This window comes from Asterias amurensis, chromosome 5 (assembly GCF_032118995.1).
Source record: "Asterias amurensis chromosome 5, ASM3211899v1".
NCBI classification, from domain to species: Eukaryota; Metazoa; Echinodermata; class Asteroidea; order Forcipulatida; family Asteriidae; genus Asterias; species Asterias amurensis.
In genome coordinates, this window is record NC_092652.1 from 15319484 (window position 1) to 15337893 (window position 18410).

The window sequence follows — 18410 nt, forward strand, 5'->3', positions numbered from 1 at the left end:
AAACCGATATCGACGGACGTTAGGGCAGGCTAACCCAAAACTAATTTTTAAACATTCTATGGTTTTTACTAATACTACATACTACTGTACTAGTACCTAGGTCTCGGCACAAAAAAATACCTCCATGTTATAATATTAATATTACAGATCTCTGACCGAATTCAATTCAAGACAAAACAGAGATCTCAAATCGAACATCATGATCTTGTGGCAAGGTACTTCTAGACACTATAAGGCTCCCATGTGAGCCTTGTAGGGGTCTCATATTTAGGGCCTTTTTAACGCTATACGTTTTTCAAATCAGCATTGATGGGTGAAAGTTTTGCGACCGTTAGCCAGCCAGAACTGAAGTTTCATGTGTACTGTACATCCTATTATTGAACGTAACTCAACAAAAGGGAAATACAAGCATTATGAATGTATATTGAATAGGATGGGGAAAGCTTTAAGTGTACAGTACACATGAAACTGCAGTTCTGGCTGGCTACGGTCGCAAAAGTTTCACCCATCAATGCTGATTTGAAAAATGTATAGCGTTAAAAAGCCCCGCCCTAAATATGAGACCCCTATAAAGTATTAAAAAAGGCTCACAGGGGGGAGCCTTATTATAGTTTCTAGAAGTATCGTAGCGTCATATGTTATCGACCCTCATATGTTTTCGGTCCCCAACTTTGATTCCCGTTTATCGCGAAATTATGCAAGCTGCACCGGTGACAGAAGCTATGCAGTTTACTCACGGTCTGTATTTTCATCAGGCTCAATCATGCTGAGAATAAAGTTTCCTGTCATTGGTTATACTCAAACATTTATAAATTGATTGATTTTCGGTACAAATCACTAGTGCATTATTATGCCAACATTCAAATGAGTCAAAGAAACATCATCCAACCTCAAAAGTTCAAAACAAAATTACTATCTGCTAGATTGAGTTTCATTCTGCTTTAGTCACTAGATGGATCACGTGAGGTGGTTACTATTTGGGATTCTATGGTGTGCAAATGTGGGGAAAATATAAAAATATTTTAAGTGAAAATGACAACAATTTTTGTTCCGCTTTACTCATGCATACTGTAATAAATTCCTATAAGCGTAATAAATATTAAGTCTACATTAAAGATAAAATATCATAGATTGGTTTCTTATCTCCTGAAACCAAAAATTACTGGTCTGAAATGGGGGGAAACGGATTGATATGAAGTGTGAGTGCATCAAGGGGGTGGGGTGTTTTACTTTCATGCCTTATGATATCTCTGGATTCTAATACCAGTAATAGTAGACATAATGCCTTAGGACAAAAATGTAATTAAATTTGTTAAGTAATAATTGAATAATATTTTTGATTTATTTTGCACGCCATACTAGCTTCTGAATATTCAACAAAATACCAACCAATGAAAGGTGTGAAAACATATGACGTTGCTCCAATGTCAGGCATGCATAAGCACTGTTAATGGCGGACTGTATCTCGCAACGTAAAACCAAAACTTTAAAAATTTCAACACACCATGAAGTGAAATTGTTATTGTTAAAAAATTGGATAGATGATTTGAAGAAAAAAATTTTAGTTTTTGATTGTGAACAATTTTCCTGTTATCCTACTGAAAACACATGACACCAGGATAGTGGCAAGTTTCAACAGGACACAAGAGTGTTGTTACATATGGTAGCTTATTATTTATGTAGTTGATTGCGACAACGTAACCCTCCTACGCCGTCGGCAGGAGGGTAACGTTGCCGCAATTAATTATTTATGTAGCTGGCAAGGTTTACTCCCTATGTCAACAAAGTACTTGTTCAGAGCACCATCGACATCTATCACTCAAATTCAAACCTCAAAGTGACAAGTCAAACCCAATACAAAAATAAGTGGGGTTTAGTTTCTATTTCTTCCTCCATGGTTGATGCTTATGACCAAAGTTGTAATATTATTTGTTGTCATAATTGAAATTAAGGAAGTCTAGCAACCACAAAGAAAACAGATTCTGAATCTATAACTTGTCAAAATTTCGTGATTTCCTTACCTTTTCGGAAGCAACTCCTTACTACACTACAGAAATTTGCAATGGCAAAACCAGGGCAAAACAAGTTTATGTTAGCTTGAACATTAAACGTCACACTGGGAGTATCCTTGCGGATGAAGACAGGGGACCAGTCTAGGGTTATCGGTTGGCGATTTTTTCCGTACCAGCAGCTAGCCATAACATACACGCATAAGGTATGGGCGCTTTACTGAATCCTCCCTTCACTGTTGACCCCGTGGCCAGCTTGTGGTACGAAAAAAATTCTACCAGTTGCGTCTACAGTTTTCACCAACAGATGGCGCTAAATCTTAGTTCCAAATTGATCAAAAGTGGACAGTACTAGTAATTGTCAAAGACCAGTCTTCTCACTTGGTGTATCTCAACATATGCAAAAAATAACAAACCTGTGAAAATTTGAGCTCAACCGGCCGTCGAATTTGCGAGATAATAATGAAAGAAAAAACACCCTTGTCACACGAAGTTGTGTGCTTTCTGATGCTTGATTTCGAGACCTCAGATTCTAAACGTGAAGTCTCGAAATCAAATTTGTGGAAAATTACTTCTTCCTTGAAAACTACGCCACTTCAGAGAGAGCTGTTTCTCACAATGTTTTATACCATCAACCTCTCCCCATTACTCGTAATCAAGAAAGGTTTTATGATGATAATTATTTTGAGTAATTACCAATGGTGTCCACTGCCTTTAAAAAAAATGTGTGAACGCTCTCAGACACTTGAAAACCAATCATACATATTTTTTAGATTTCATTTGAGTTTTTGCAAAGTATGGATGGCATTGTGATGTGCCTTACACATTCATTCAGAATTGTGTATCAAGTGGTCACCATCTCTTACATAACAACCCAAAAGCTTGCCCGAATCATGTGACTTATCAACCGTCTCGAGTCGATAGTCTCAGGTGTCAGGAATTCAAATGTTGTACCAGACAACCTAACATGCAAATAGATTGCATGACCCCCAAAACGATCTTACCAATAATGATAATTACTTTGGCACATGCATTTATTTTGGCCTATTTTTAGCGTGGTTCACCCCTTGATCTCATTTTTATTGACTGGATAGGACACAGCATACCTAATGCATCCACTACCCTCTCGTTTGATGAGGGGTTTGAAAACAATAACGTAAACATTAATTTCATTCAAAGAAATGAAAATGTAAAAGATCTATGGGTGCACCCTACTCCTGTAAAGATTGAACCAGGCATAACAGAGATATTTTTATTTAAATGCATAACAATCCGAAAATGTTTTATGCCTGGGTACGTTTAAAGGCAGTGGACACTATTGGTAATTGTCAAAGACTAGCCTTCACAGTTAGTGTATCTCACCATATGCATAAAATAACAAACCTGTGAAAATTTGAGCTCAATCGGTCATCGAAGTTGTGAGATAATAATGGAAGAAGAAACACCCTTGTCACACGAAGTTGTGTGTGTTATGGTTGATTTTGAGACCTCAAGTTCCAAATCTGAGGTCTTGAAATCGAATTCATTGAAAATTACTTCTTTCTCGAAAACTATGGCACTTCAGAGGGAGCCGTTTCTCACAATGTTTTATACTATCTACGTCTCCCCATTACTCGTTACCAAGTAAGGTTTTATCGCTATAATTATTTTGAGTAATTACCAATAGTGTCCACTGCCTTTAAGGGCCTTCTGCAATCTTCACATCACAGTAAATTAAAGATTGTACGACTTGGGATTAATGGGGGTGGGGGGGGGGGCGATGATGGGTCTGTAAACCAACCTTGAAATACATTAACCACCAAGGAAACTTCAAGAAAATGGCAAATAGACACAAATCTTTGAAATCCTTTCATTTATTGAATTTTGAGGAAATCAACTACTACTGTACAACATTAGAAAATCAGATCAGTTGTTTCAGTTTGCACAACAAATCATAGTAACTTAAACTATTGAAAATGTTTCAGAGATGGGAGAGAATTCTGTAAACAAAAATCATTCCTGAAACGGATGCAGGAGAGTTTAGTCTGGCAAGTGAAGCTGTCCCCATAATTAATTAACTAGCTTTCTAAACCAACCTATGAAAATGTCCATTAATAACATGACACTGTTTTGCCTCTAAATCAGCTGTTGAGATATAGACCATGTAACTTTTGATTCAAAGAGAGTGACCTTCTACATTCCATGCCCTTTCTGGCAGGCAAAATTTCGCCCACGTGAAATCAAGAGTTATGCGATCTGACAAGATGCAAGATTAGCTCTCTTCCATTGAGCTGTGTACAAATCATGCCTGCTGAGAGTCTATGTTCAGTGGCTCTTTTGTAAACATTGATGTGACAGGGTCAATGCAAAAACAAAGTAACTATCAGATAAATCACCAGACAAGGTAAATATAATGTTTATGAATAATTTTTCCAAAATTCAAGGCATTTGCTGTTGTTCTAATGTTTGCAGTTAAACTTGAAAGTTTTCCTGCTGTTCTGGGAAAAATAACCTCTTGATAAAACCATAAATAGTACACCTACACTGCTACGAACAAAGGGCATTGCTAATCTAGCATGTGGTGTGTTTTTTTAATTGTAAAAGTGTCATTAGTCAGGGGACATTTTTCCCATGAAAACATTTTGGGGACATCAAGGCAAAGACCGGTACATCAGAATAAAACACCTCAATGTAATTCTAAGCCAGCAAAGAAGTGCTAGTGTCTATCAGTTTACTAACAAGCAGACTACACAAGGTTCACTTAGACAAAGCCCTGGTAGGACACCAGTCTCTGCACCGCACTGATGCCCTGGTTAACCAGTGGTTATAAAGATTCTCTACATTGCAAACAAAACATCAAATAATGTGTTCATGTATTTACCTGATTTAAGAAGGTGAAATTTCATACATATTTTCTTCATGTCCATAACTATTTGGTTGATGGGTTTTCAAATAATGGCTGTTAAAATATTCTCAATGGCAGGGGACTTTATTGCATTAAAAGCAACAGGGGAGTCCAACCTACGCCAACGTAGACACTCCAATGCAGAATGATGCAGATTTGTTTGGGCCAACGTAGACACTCCAGTACAGAATGATGCAGATTTGTTAGGGCCAACACAGACACTCCAGTGCAGAATGATGCAGATTTGTTTGGGCCAACGTAGACACTCCAGTACAGAATGATGCAGATTTGTTAGGGCCAACGTAGACACTCCAGTACAGAATGATGCAGATTTGTTAGGGCCAACACAGACACTCCAGTGCAGAATGATGCAGATTTGTTAGGGCCAACGTAGACACTCCAGTACAGAATGATGCAGATTTGTTAGGGCCAACACAGACACTCCAGTGCAGAATGATGCAGATTTGTTTGGGCCAACGTAGACACTCCAGTGCAGAATGATGCAGATTTGTTAGGGCCAACGTAGACACTCCAGTACAGAATGATGCAGATTTGTTAGGGCCAACGTAGACACTCCAGTACAGAATGATGCAGATTTGTTAGGGCCAACGTAGACACTCCAGTGCAGAATGATGCAGATTTGTTAGGGCCAACGTAGACACTCCAGTGCAGAATGATGCAGATTTGTTAGGGCCAACGTAGACACTCCAGTGCAGAATGATGCAGATTTGTTAGGGCCAACGTAGACACTCCAGTACAGAATGATGCAGATTTGTTAGGGCCAACGTAGACACTCCAGTGCAGAATGATGCAGATTTGTTAGGGCCAACGTAGACACTCCAGTACAGAATGATGCAGATTTGTTAGGGCCAACGTAGACACTCCAGTGCAGAATGATGCAGATTTGTTAGGGCCAACGTAGACACTCCAGTGCAGAATGATGCAGATTTGTTAGGGCCAACGTAGACACTCCAGTGCAGAATGATGCAGATTTGTTAGGGCCAACGTAGACACTCCAGTGCAGAATGATGCAGATTTGTTAGGGCCAACGTAGACACTCCAGTGCAGAATGATGCAGATTTGTTAGGGCCAACGTAGACACTCCAGTGCAGAATGATGCAGATTTGTTAGGGCCAACGTAGACACTCCAGTGCAGAATGATGCAGATTTGTTAGGGCCAACGTAGACACTCCAGTACAGAATGATGCAGATTTGTTAGGGCCAACGTAGACACTCCAGTGCAGAATGATGCAGATTTGTTAGGGCCAACGTAGACACTCCAGTACAGAATGATGCAGATTTGTTAGGGCCAACGTAGACACTCCAGTGCAGAATGATGCAGATTTGTTAGGGCCAACGTAGACACTCCAGTGCAGAATGATGCAGATTTGTTAGGGCCAACGTAGACACTCCAGTGCAGAATGATGCAGATTTGTTAGGGCCAACGTAGACACTCCAGTGCAGAATGATGCAGATTTGTTAGGGCCAACGTAGACACTCCAGTGCAGAATGATGCAGATTTGTTAGGGCCAACGTAGACACTCCAGTGCAGAATGATGCAGATTTGTTAGGGCCAACGTAGACACTCCAGTGCAGAATGATGCAGATTTGTTAGGGCCAACGTAGACACTCCAGTGCAGAATGATGCAGATTTGTTAGGGCCAACGTAGACACTCCAGTGCAGAATGATGCAGATTTGTTAGGGCCAACGTAGACACTCCAGTGCAGAATGATGCAGATTTGTTAGGGCCAACGTAGACACTCCAGTGCAGAATGATGCAGATTTGTTAGGGCCAACGTAGACACTCCAGTGCAGAATGATGCAGATTTGTTAGGGCCAACGTAGACACTCCAGTGCAGAATGATGCAGATTTGTTAGGGCCAACGTAGACACTCCAGTGCAGAATGATGCAGATTTGTTAGGGCCAACGTAGACACTCCAGTGCAGAATGATGCAGATTTGTTAGGGCCAACGTAGACACTCCAGTGCAGAATGATGCAGATTTGTTAGGGCCAACGTAGACACTCCAGTGCAGAATGATGCAGATTTGTTAGGGCCAACGTAGACACTCCAATGCAGAATGATGCAGATTTGGTGAATACTGAAACAACTCATCCAGTGACAGGCTCAGCAATGTGAAGAAACGACAAACAAAGTGAAGAGATCGCACTACTACATTGTTAACTCCTGCAGACAAAAATAAAAATCAAAACATTTTGTGTTTTAGGTTCTGTTTATTTCTGTTCATTAAAGGCAGTGAGCACTATTGGTAATTGTCAAAGACTAGTCTTCACAGTTGATGTTTCTCAACATAAGCATAAAATAACAAACCTGTAAAAATTTGAGCTCAATCGGTCATTGAACTTGCGAGATAATAATGAAAGAAAAAAACACCCTTGTCACACGAAATTGTGTGCGATTAGATGGTTGATTTCGAGACCTCAAGTTCTAAATCGTGAGGTCTCGAAATCAAATTCGTGGAAAATTACGTCTTTCTCTAAAACTATGGCACTTCAGAGGGAGCCATTTCTCACAATGTTTTATACCAACAACCTCTCCCCATTACTTGTCACCAAGTAAGGTTTTATGCCAATAATTATTTTGAGTAATTACCAAGTGTCCACTGCCTTTAACCCTTTCCTAAAAAGCAATTGGGATAGCAGCGGTACATTTCAAAGGCACTGATGACACCTTTGGTGAAAGCCCCTTCACATAAAATATGTAAATTGCACATAGCGCGTGCGCACAAACATTTTGGTTGGCAAAAATAAGGAAACATCGCGCTGTTTTGTACACGGCTAAAGGCTGTGTGAAGCAGATGCGTTTGCGCGTCTGCTTACTGCACAACTATATGTCCTTTGCCAACCAATAGGGTCTGTACGCATGTGTGAATGTAATAAGCATATTTCATGGGAAGGGTCCATTGTCAAAGACCAGCATTCTCACTTGGTGTATCCCAAAACATACACAAAAAAACAAATCTGTAAAAATTTGACTCAGTTGGTCATCGAAGATGCCAGAGAATAATGAAAGTAAAAACACTCTTAATGTACAAATTGTGTGCTTTCAGTTGCCCAATAAAAGGCTTCAAGCCTGGGGTCTTTTATTATTATTAGTGAGAGATTATCTCTTTCTCTAAAACAACCTGTTTCTCACAATGTTAAAGGAACATGTTGCCTTGGATCGGACGAGTTGGTCTATAAAAAGCGTTTGTAACCGTTTTTTATAATTTGCATATGGTTGGAAAGACTTTTTTAAAGTAGAATACAATGATCCACACAAGTTTGCCTCAAAATTGCGTGGTTTTCCTTTTACTGTGCGAAGTCGGCCATTTATGGGAGTCAAAATTTGACTCCCATAAATGGCCGACCGTGTTAGTCGACAAGGTAAAAGGAAAACCGTGCAATTTCGAGGCATGTTTGTGTGGATCATTGTATTCTACTTTTACAACATCTTTCTAGCCATATGCATTTTATAAAAAACGGTTACAAACGCTTTTCAAAGACCAACTCGACTGCTCCAAGGCAACGTGTTCCTTTAAACGAGATGCGTCATACTTCAAGACAACACTACTGATTAGTGCTGGGCGAATAGTGAAATTTTGTTATTCGGATACCGCTGGCCAACTATCCGAAATTAACCGGATACTCGAATAATTTTTTTCGCCACGAGAGGGCGCTATTTAAAAAAAAATATTAAAAAAATATATTTTTTTTGCCAATAGAGGGCGCTGTTCGTTTGTGAATGAGATCTTATGGGCGGATTGATATTAGTTTTAGACAGTGTCACTCGGTTCATTCATAAAAGTGACCGGATCTAATTTAAAGATGGCGATTTGCTTTTTCTTTTGATCGTAATTGACTCTACGTGAAGGTACACAATTAATTGTGTAATCTTTGGACAAATTACGTCAGAAATGTCATTGTTTTAACTCTTCACGGAGGTGAGCATAGTTAAATACTTAATTTGTACTGTTTTATGCTGTCTTAACAGAAGTTTCATAAGGATTCAGACGAAACATTTATATCCGTTGTCGCCCGACGTCCGCGGATATTCGGATAGTTAAAGAATATCCGGTTACTCGGTTGTTATTACAGAATTATCCGGTTTGTACAGAGGTATTTGCGCCCTATGCGGATATCCGGTTAAGAAAAAAAAGGCATTCGCGGTTACGGATAGGAAAACCTATTCGCCATTAACCGGATATTCGAATAATTCGCCCAGGCCTACTACTGATTATGATCAGACTCATGATAAATAACAAATACATGGTGCGAATATTGTGCATCAAATTTACCTGTCCCCAAAAGGGAATTTGTTTACCTCTTTATCAATCCAAATGAATTGTCTCCCATAAAATTTTGGATTTTTTTTTAAATCCAGCTAGAATAGATTTAAAAGATTTTGGATTACAGAGCCCCTCAATCAATGCTGTTTCATTCCTGACTTCAGCTGAACAAATACATCACTACTAGTTTGATTGCCTTCACTTTTTGTAGAAGTTTTAATGATAATCGGTGACAACTTACCATAATAGCATTGACTATGTCGTTATTGTTGTTCTTAAGCGCTTTAATTGCTTTAGAGCGGGTAACATTAGCTTGGTTGACAACAAGCTCGATATCTTTAGACTCAACACCACTGTCATCAACCTGAAGAAAAAAAGGAAAAACACTAGATATTAACAAAATGAAATATCAATAACAAATTTAACAACTCATAGTTCTAACCCGTGCAATTAGGCTCATAAAGTGGTGTTTTTTAAATTACACTATATTTGTCAATTTAAATTCTTTTCTTTTTTTACTGAGAATTGTCAACCATAGTTCTTTCATTGTTTAATCTTTCTGCCTTAAAATTAACCTTAACAATCTATGGTTGTTATTAAAAATTGTTTGAACCTTGTCATTATTATTCCAGTGTAAAACTTTAACAGGCCAGGTGAAAACCCTTGGATTTTGTCAATGGTAAAGATTACGTCCATTATATGTGCCCCTTGGGGGAAAAGTAGACAAGTTTTAATGACCTACAAATGGTATAGGCTGTGATTGATTTGATAAGGCTATTTAATAAAAAAAAATATTGGTTTTATTTAGGCCGCAAACAAGTTGGAAATCAGAAAAAAGTAGGAAGATCATCATTTCCCAGATTATTGCTGGCAAGTTGTGCTTTTTTAAAGTGCAACTCCTTTCCCTTTTGTTTCAAGAATCAACAAATCCGAGAACTATACATACTTGAACATCATTCCATTTAAATGTAATGATAGTAGTATGTCCATTCTATTAACTCCAACAAAACTTAACATTTGGAGTTGTGATCAGCTTACTGTCAGCTTACTGTTCCAGGCCTCCCTCGATCAAGGTACCGTACCAACTAAATGGAAGAAGGCATTGGTAGTCCCACTGTTTAAGAAAGGCAATTGATCATCACCTGCCAACTACAGGCCTATCTCACTGACGTCCATTTTGTGTAAGCAGTGCGAACATGTGGTTCACAGTGCCGCCATCAACCATCTCACGGACCACAAGATCCTCTCCGATGCACGACACGGATTCCGAAAGAAGCGATCATGCGACACGCAGCTCATACTTACCATTGACGACCTGGCTTAAGGTTTGGATGAGAAAGGACAAACAGACCTGATACTGTTAGACTTCAGCAAGGCCTTTGACAAGGTTTCCCCCAGACTTCTTCTCCAGAAGATCGAGCACTATGGCATACGAGGACCAACTCTCCAATGGGTCAAGGACTTCCTTAGTTAGTGCACTCAGAGGGCGAAGTCAGCATGCAGGAGTCCCTCAAGGTAGTGTCCTCGGACCACTGCTCTTCTTGGCATACATCAATGACCTTCCTGACGGTGTGAGGAGCTCCACTACAAGATTATTTGCAGACGACTGAGCGCGGTCCAAAGGAATCTCAACAGCTGAGGATGCTACTCTACTTCAGAAAGAGCTTGATGCCCAGCAGAAGTGGGAAGAAACCTGGCTGATGGAGTTTCAACCAACAAAATGTCAAGTAGTCCGCATCACAAACAAGCGCAAGCCAACACCTGCAACTCACACCATTCACAGCATGGCCCTTGACAAAGTCCCATCAGCTTTGTATTTTCGTTTCAATGTTGACTAGAAGCTTAACTTCAACACTCACATAGACATCATCACCAAGAAAGCTAATTCCACCAATGCATTCCTACAACGCAATTTTTACCACTGTAGTCGCAAGATCAAGGAGGCTACCTACAAGACCTACATACGGCCTGTTGTAGAGTATGCAGCACCTGCAAAGGGACGCCCACACTCAAAGAAACATCATGCAAGTGGAGCAGGTCCAGTGGAGCAGGTCCAGTGTAGCAGCGCAAGATATGTCACTAACACCCATGACCGCAGACCAAGTTTAACAGCATTGCTCAAGGTTCGACAATGGCAATCTACCAGAGCAGGCAGCTCCAAAGCCGCCTAGCCATGCTCTACAGAATTGGGTACGATCACGTAAATATCAGCTGGAAGAAACATCTCACCGAATCTAAATTTAACACCAGAGGTCATGGCTTTCGCTTCTGGACCCCCTATTGTATCTCCCAAGTGTATACTTCCTCCTTCCCTAGCACCAGCAAAGAGTGGAACTCCTTACAGAAGATCCTGGAGAGTTCACAACACTCAATGCATTCAAGACGGCATGGAGGAGGAAAGGAACCACCTAGCTCACAGGCTCTCTATTTGTTCAACTGCACAACACCGAACATCATATTCTGCACATGAGTTTTTCATTTGTTTGCCTGCACTCAAACTTGAACAGCGCATGCACCAACCTCACAGTGCGTTTTATTCATACCATGAAGTCTGCACTTTACTTGGACACGAAGAAGAATTTTCCTCCCAAGGATGTGTGTACAAATATCCCTTTAAGTATTAAACATTATATGTTTTTGCTTTAATTGCAAAATAATGATGACATTTGAACAATTTGGGGTGGTCAAATTGTGTGATTTAAAGGTTGCTTTTACCTCCTCTTCTTCACTTTCTTCCTGTATGGCTTGTGCAACGGTGGCATTACTATCACCAGGTGCAGCAACGGTGGACTCTGGAGTTCGGAACTGCTCCACAGCCTGCATCTGTGCTTGTTGGCTCAAATCTTCAATCTGCACAAAGATCAGATTACGTATTGATTGTAATAAATCAGTATAATTATATTTTTTAAAAGTATCTTCTTGTTTGAGATGTTCTAAACCATATTCAAACATTCTTTACAATAATGTCAACTCCTCCAGGGAAAACAATCTCAGGATCATTGATGCAAGCATCATCTTAAAGGCACTGGACACATTTGGTAATTGTCAAAAGTCTTTTAATACTTTAGTGGGAAACTGTGTTACTTCAGAGGGAGCCGTTTCTCACAATGTTTTATACTATTAACAACTCTCTATTGCTTGTTACAAAGTAAGTTGTTTCGCCAACAATTATTTTGTGTAATTACCAATAGTGTTCAGTGCCTTTAAAGACACTGGACACCTTTAAAGGCAGTGGACACTATTGGTAGTTGTCAAAGACTAGCCTTCATAGTTGGTGTATCTCAACATATACAAAAAATTACAAACCTGTGAAAATTTTAGCTCAATCGGTCATCGAAAATTGCGAAATAATTAAAGAAAAAAAAACACCCTTGTCACACGAAGTTGTGTGCATTTAGATGGTTGATTTCGAGACCTCAAGTTCTAAACTTGAGGTCTTGAAATCAAATTCGTGGAAAAATACTTCTTTCTCGAAAACTATGGCACTTGAGAGGGAGCCGTTTCTCACAATGTTTTATATCAACCTCTCCCCATTACTCATCACCAAGAAAGGTTTTATGCTAATAATTATTTTGAGTAATTACCAATAGTGTCCACTGCCTTTAATAGTTGTCAAAGACCAGTCTTATCACTTGGTGTATTTCAACGTATGCATAAAAATACCAAGCCTGTGAAATTTTGTACTCAATTGGTCGTCGAAGTTGCAAGATAATAGTGAAGAAAAAAACAACCTTGTCGCACAATTTGTGTGATTTCTGAAGCTTGATTTTGAGACCTCAGCTGAGGTTTCGAATTCAATTCAAAAATTTAAGCAGTAAGAGCCGTTTCTCATAACTCCATTACTCATTACCAAAAGTTAGTTTTTATGCTATCAATTATTTTGAGTAATAACCAATAGTGTCCAACTTTCAATTACTTTGAAATGCCAATTCTCTGAAAATTATTATGAGTGGTGAAGCCAAAACTCTCTCACTTCTTTTTCTTTAGTTTACTGTTTTTCTTCCCTATACATTACCTTAGCTTCTCCAAAGATGATGTACACATCTGATGCTGGGCTCTTAAAGACATCTGGGTTTTGTATGACGAAGAGGATGTTTTTGGATTTACGGATGGTAACCCGGCGGACACCAGCTTGAGCTTTGAGGCCTAATTTGGACATGGCCTTGCGAGCTTTCTTTTCCCCTCTGCTCTGCTTTGCTTTGCTGACGGGCTCTTCTCCGGTGCCCAGCTAAGAGTAAGGAGTTGAGAAAGGATTCGTCAATCAAGTCATAAGTATTTCTGATTTATAACCTGATATATAATCAAATAGTTCATGCCCAAAGTTGTTTCCTTATTTTCCTTGTGTTTAAATGAATATTGGATGAGCCTGTGTAATTAAATAAAAAAGGTCCATGCTTGATGCTTTCAAGGTTTTACAGCTCCGTTCAACTGACTATGTAGTGTAATACAGCAAAATTCAAGCTGAATGGATTGTGTCACGATGTCGGATTGTGTTTTTGTAAGTAAATTATGTCCAAAAAGGTATCCATAAAATTTTTGGAAGTAGGCGCGAGTCGTGGCAGCATGATTAATCAAGTAGTTGAAAAACGCTAGTTGCAATTGACTAAACAATCAATAGTCACGACTACGCCACTAGTCACCCAGGTTTATTGCTAAGCAAAGAAACATTTTGCCAAGCACAAATTTGCAGCTAAAATGCCTTGTAAATTAAATTGTAATTGGTAATAATTCTCTCCAAATATCTGCTACACAACTGACTGTTAAACACCACTGTGAGTTGAGCTATGCTATGCTGTGTCCAAAACAGTGAATTCGGCTACAGCCAAGGCTAGTTCATGCACTTCTGCCTATTCTTCAACACTGAACAACGCACTGATGTAGCCATAGCTAGCTGTAGCCGCTGTTTAAGCTGTATATTCACCTGTTCATGAAGCTTGGAGGTGGCTTCAGCTTCTTCAAGATCAGGGACAGATCCATCACTGTCTGATTCTGTACCAGATGAACCTGAAGAAGAAGCAACAATTTACAAAAACTTCAGTTAGATTAACAATAATAAATATTAATCTACAGGTTGTCTGAAGTGTTCAACCAGAGTACTACATTATAAGTATGTATCTGGTGCTTTCCTCTACACAACTGCACATAGTGAGATATTAAGGATAATTCAAAACTAACAATTACCGTCCTTTTGGATACACCAGAGACGACTTCACCAGAGACACAATTAGATACTCAGGATCTGGACGGTTGAATGCGACTACATATCAAATTTTGACGTCACATGCTTGTTTTCGCAACGAATGTTTCAGCAGTTCAACTGTTGAGAATTATTTGTTCCCAATTTGTGACCCAAAAATGTGTATCGCATTCGCACTCACAGGAAGTATGAACCAGGCTTTAGTGTTTGCACTGGCAGTTAATTTTGTAGGTATATTTTAGGATTGTGAGAGCAATAGATATTCCCTTAACACACTCACTACACACGATGAACCGCAGCCCTACTAAAGAGCAATATTTGAAGAAAGGTAATGATATGTTGATCAACTTGTATGAATCTAAAGTAAGTTGTATTTACCATCATCCTTGATGTCTTCAACTGTGGGCTGAATTGATTCTGTTGTTTCTGAAGGCATTTTTAAAGTTCTGTTCTTTTAGTACTTCTACAAAATCTGAAAATTCAATGATTTATTGTATTAGTAACACATTAAACAAAGATGCCTTTAAACTTATTCTATATTGGCATTTCAATATGAGGTCAAATCTCTCTTTTTTTAAATCAAATTTCGCCAAAATTAGGCTCTACGTGTTCTTTGAACTCTCATTGACCTAGGAACTGGTCCAGAAAATCTGCAATCTCAAAAATTGTTAAAAATTTAATTCTTACCCTAATTCAGTCCCCATCTATTCCGTTTTAGCACTACACTACGAATGCCGATTGTCCCCGAACGCATCGCCAAGTCACGACACGTGACGATCGTGCGCATATTATTTTTTCCCCTAACGAACGTGGAGAAATATCTGTACACGTTCGTCCTGTAAAGAAAAAATACCTGAACCGTGCTTTGTGTACAGAACATACGTCCTAGCGTCTGGGAACCACGTAGCAGCTCGCACAGGGTACCAGTATGTGTACACTCTAGATCTAAGTGGTGCCGGATGTGTGGACATGTTTTGTACACAAAGCACAGATCCAAAAAAAATCTTTCCAGGACTAACGTAGCATCCTGAGAAAAATACTATGCCCATGATCGGGGACAATCGACTAACGTGGTGTAGTGCTAAAACGGAATAGATGGGGACTGAAATACGGTAACAATTTAATTTTTAACGATTTGCCCCCCAAAAAAACGTTTGTGTTGTGAGACATGTCAACCTATGAAGTTCGCTGAGACAATAGCCGAACGAACCTCAGTCATAGTTACGAGTAGATCATGTGGATACAGAAACCTTTCGTATCCATTTTTTAAAATTATTTTCTCACTAATTTTTACAAAAAGTTCAAAGTTCAAAAGAAATATTTTTGAGTAAATTAGATACTATTTAATTTCATGACATAACGAATGAAAAAGTGGCGACAGAATATGAAAGTTTGTCGTCTATCTTTCCAAACCAACTTATTTGAGAATTCCTAAAAAGTGCGGGACGGATACGGCATTTTTGCCCGATTTTAACATTGCGCACTTGGTGACCGACTCGACATAACATGTACTTATTTGGTTACATTTTCATTTGAAGGGTGGAGAACATTTCCACCTTTCATTTTGTTCCAATTATTTCAACGTTCATTGAACAAGAAAATCAACAACATATATATAAATATACACAAGTTCTTATTGTCAATTATACATTATAAATTACCTTTTCAGTTAAACGATGTTTGTGGATGATTTCCGATTAATTTTCACGTGTAGATAACAATATATTGTAATGGCCGAGGAGCGATTTCATCACAAACACAATGTCATTAACTTCACAAGAGGGCGCTATTTTAAATGTTCACAAGAATACGACCGTATTATTTTTCTGCAGCATTTCCTTCCTCTCGCCATTTTGGGATGCCCTGAACTCGAGGAAGGTGGACCGGACTGAACTTAATGAACTTAAAAGAACTACATTAAATTCCTAGGCACTTTGATTTTGGGTGGTGCTCTGTGGGGGTGATTGCTTCATATCCTTACTGTTCTGGGAGGATGTGGATCGATTGCAATAGGCAAAAGCTTTTCTCTGCATTTTTTTGTAATAAATCTGTTGCTAAAAAAAATAATCATGTAGACTACTCAATAGTAAATCGGCGAGTGTCAAAAAGATAACGATGATTAAACAAAAAGTTTAAACAAATGAATCAAACACACAGTAAAAACATAATTAAGCGGAAGCTCATCGAATTCGTGGATTAAAAGCTAAATTGTCATATTTTTGCACATTGCATTTATTTTTGGCCGCAAAAGACTCAGTATACAATTGCTGCACGCTGCGACGGGGTCCATGGCGTGTTGTACACCCGAGGGGGAAAATGGCACCCGAGGCGATGCTATGGACCCCAGTCACAGCGCGCAACAATTGTTTTGTTTTACCTTGTTATTCCTCTTCTCGAAGTTCTGTTGTCATCTTCAAACATTATCACGACGGTCTATTTATTTTATAAGCAGACGAACAAGAAACAATTCCCTCGAGCCCGCGGTTGTTTCGTGCACACCGCTGGAAATCGACCAACGCTGGGAAAGATCAAGGTGATGTACACCGGGTGTACATCATTTTTTCATGTTACGGCCCGTCGATGCGCGTCACATGATTGCTTCTCGACCAATCAAACTTCACAGTTTGTTACCGAGGTATAACAATAGAAATTGTTACATTCGTTGGTTTGTGAGCATGCACCGCCTTACCACTCACAGCACCTGTTAAACATTCCGATCGCTCCCATTTCTTCTACGGCTATGACGTTTGCTACGGGGCGGGCTACTAAGAAGGTCCTACTTCAACATAGCGCAGTCGCCATTTCGGACACGGCCAATCGATTAACTGATTTGACTAAAGCTTCATTTTGTGCCATGGGTATATTTTTCTGATAATTTTATATCGATATCCATTTTCTCCGATCCTATGAGATGGCGTGTTAGAGGCAGCAGGCGGAGTGGGCAGGGGTACGTGTGCACCGACCCACCACACCCTTTTTAGTTTTATAGCTACCCCGCACCATGGTGAAAAAAAGCCTGAAATTCACTTTCTAATAATATCGAAGTCTTATATTTTTTGTATAATTATAGCGCACGTATCTACCAAACAAGATCAAGGCGCTGAGTATACAAACTTTCAGAAAGATGAATTCTGAGACCCATTTATAATGTAGATCCTAATAAGGGTTTTCAAGAGTGCTACGGCGCATACAGCAGCCACAGCAAGCCAGGAACACTGGGACGAACCCCTTCTCCTTTCGATAAGTGCACTTGGTTTCTTTTACAACACAAAACATGGGACCAACGTCTTTAAGTCCCATAGAAGGACGGAGCAATGGTTAAGTGTCTTGCTTAAGGACACACGTGTCACCGCTGGGGATTCGAACCCACACTCATGCTGATCAGAAACACAAGAGTTTGAATTCGATGCTCTTAACCATATAGAGCAAGGTCTTAACCGCTCGGCCACGACACTTGCACACCTACAACGTCCACACTATGCCGCCGTTTTGCTTTTCGACCCCCCCCCCCCCCCCCTCCGTGCGAAATCAAGTTTGCAGGGCCTTGCCATCGGCATCCTCTATATACAAGGAAGACATCCTCTACAAGGAAGAGTTTATCCTCTGGGAGCCCAAGCAAGGTCGAGGGCAAATGTTTTCATGTCAAGTTGGCCGCCATACTTGCCATTTTCTTTTACCGATCGGAGATTTTGTTTGGAGAGGGAATGATCCGGCCGAAAACCGGAGGATAATATCCCTTCCCATTGAGCTGGGAATTCCTCCCGTTCGGAACCTATTTCTTTCCCTGACATTGTATTCCCCTTTAAAGGAACACGTTGCCTTGGATCGGTCGAGTTGGTCTTTGAAAAGCGTTTGTAACCGTTTGTTATAAAAATGCATACGGGTAGAAAGATATTTTAAAAGTAGAATATAATGATCCACACAAGTATCACTCGAAATTGCGTGGTTTTCCTCTTACCTCGTCGACAAACACGGTCGGCCATTAATTTTATCATAGAGGAAGTATGCGAGTCAAATTTTTGACTCCCATA

General features: G+C 39.6%; 2 protein-coding genes, 1 long non-coding RNA gene and 1 pseudogene across 5 annotated transcripts in view; 1 reads left to right on the top strand and 3 right to left on the bottom strand.

The window, feature by feature from the left end:
* LOC139937815 (protein lifeguard 2-like) overlaps positions 1-2245 on the bottom strand; it is a 31183-nt gene extending 28938 nt beyond the window's left edge. For 2 of the 3 annotated variants that reach the window (XM_071933138.1, XM_071933137.1), the window contains exon 1: positions 2022-2245. In XM_071933138.1, coding sequence (XP_071789239.1) covers positions 2022-2199 — 178 coding nt within the window. In that variant the 5' untranslated portion in view covers positions 2200-2245. The remainder of the gene's footprint in view (positions 1-2021) is intronic. The other variant, XM_071933139.1, reaches the window with a different exon arrangement.
* A 1599-nt stretch (positions 2246-3844) lies between these two features.
* On the bottom strand, positions 3845-6038 carry LOC139937245 (uncharacterized). Its single transcript, XR_011786054.1, has 2 exons — positions 4514-6038; positions 3845-3949 (listed from the first exon to the last, which is right to left on the bottom strand). It is a non-coding gene; the product is annotated as an uncharacterized lncRNA (long non-coding RNA).
* A 796-nt stretch (positions 6039-6834) lies between these two features.
* On the bottom strand, positions 6835-16141 carry LOC139937193 (nascent polypeptide-associated complex subunit alpha-like). The gene is made up of 7 exons (XM_071932255.1): positions 16041-16141; positions 14758-14851; positions 14104-14186; positions 13198-13410; positions 11898-12032; positions 9424-9546; positions 6835-7081 (listed from the first exon to the last, which is right to left on the bottom strand). The coding sequence occupies exons 2-7, from the start codon at positions 14813-14815 to the stop codon at positions 7067-7069; spliced, it is 627 nt and encodes a 208-aa protein (XP_071788356.1). The 5' UTR covers positions 14816-14851; positions 16041-16141; the 3' UTR covers positions 6835-7066.
* Positions 10607-11685, top strand: LOC139937215 (uncharacterized; annotated as a pseudogene).
* Positions 16142-18410: the final 2269 nt, after the last annotated feature.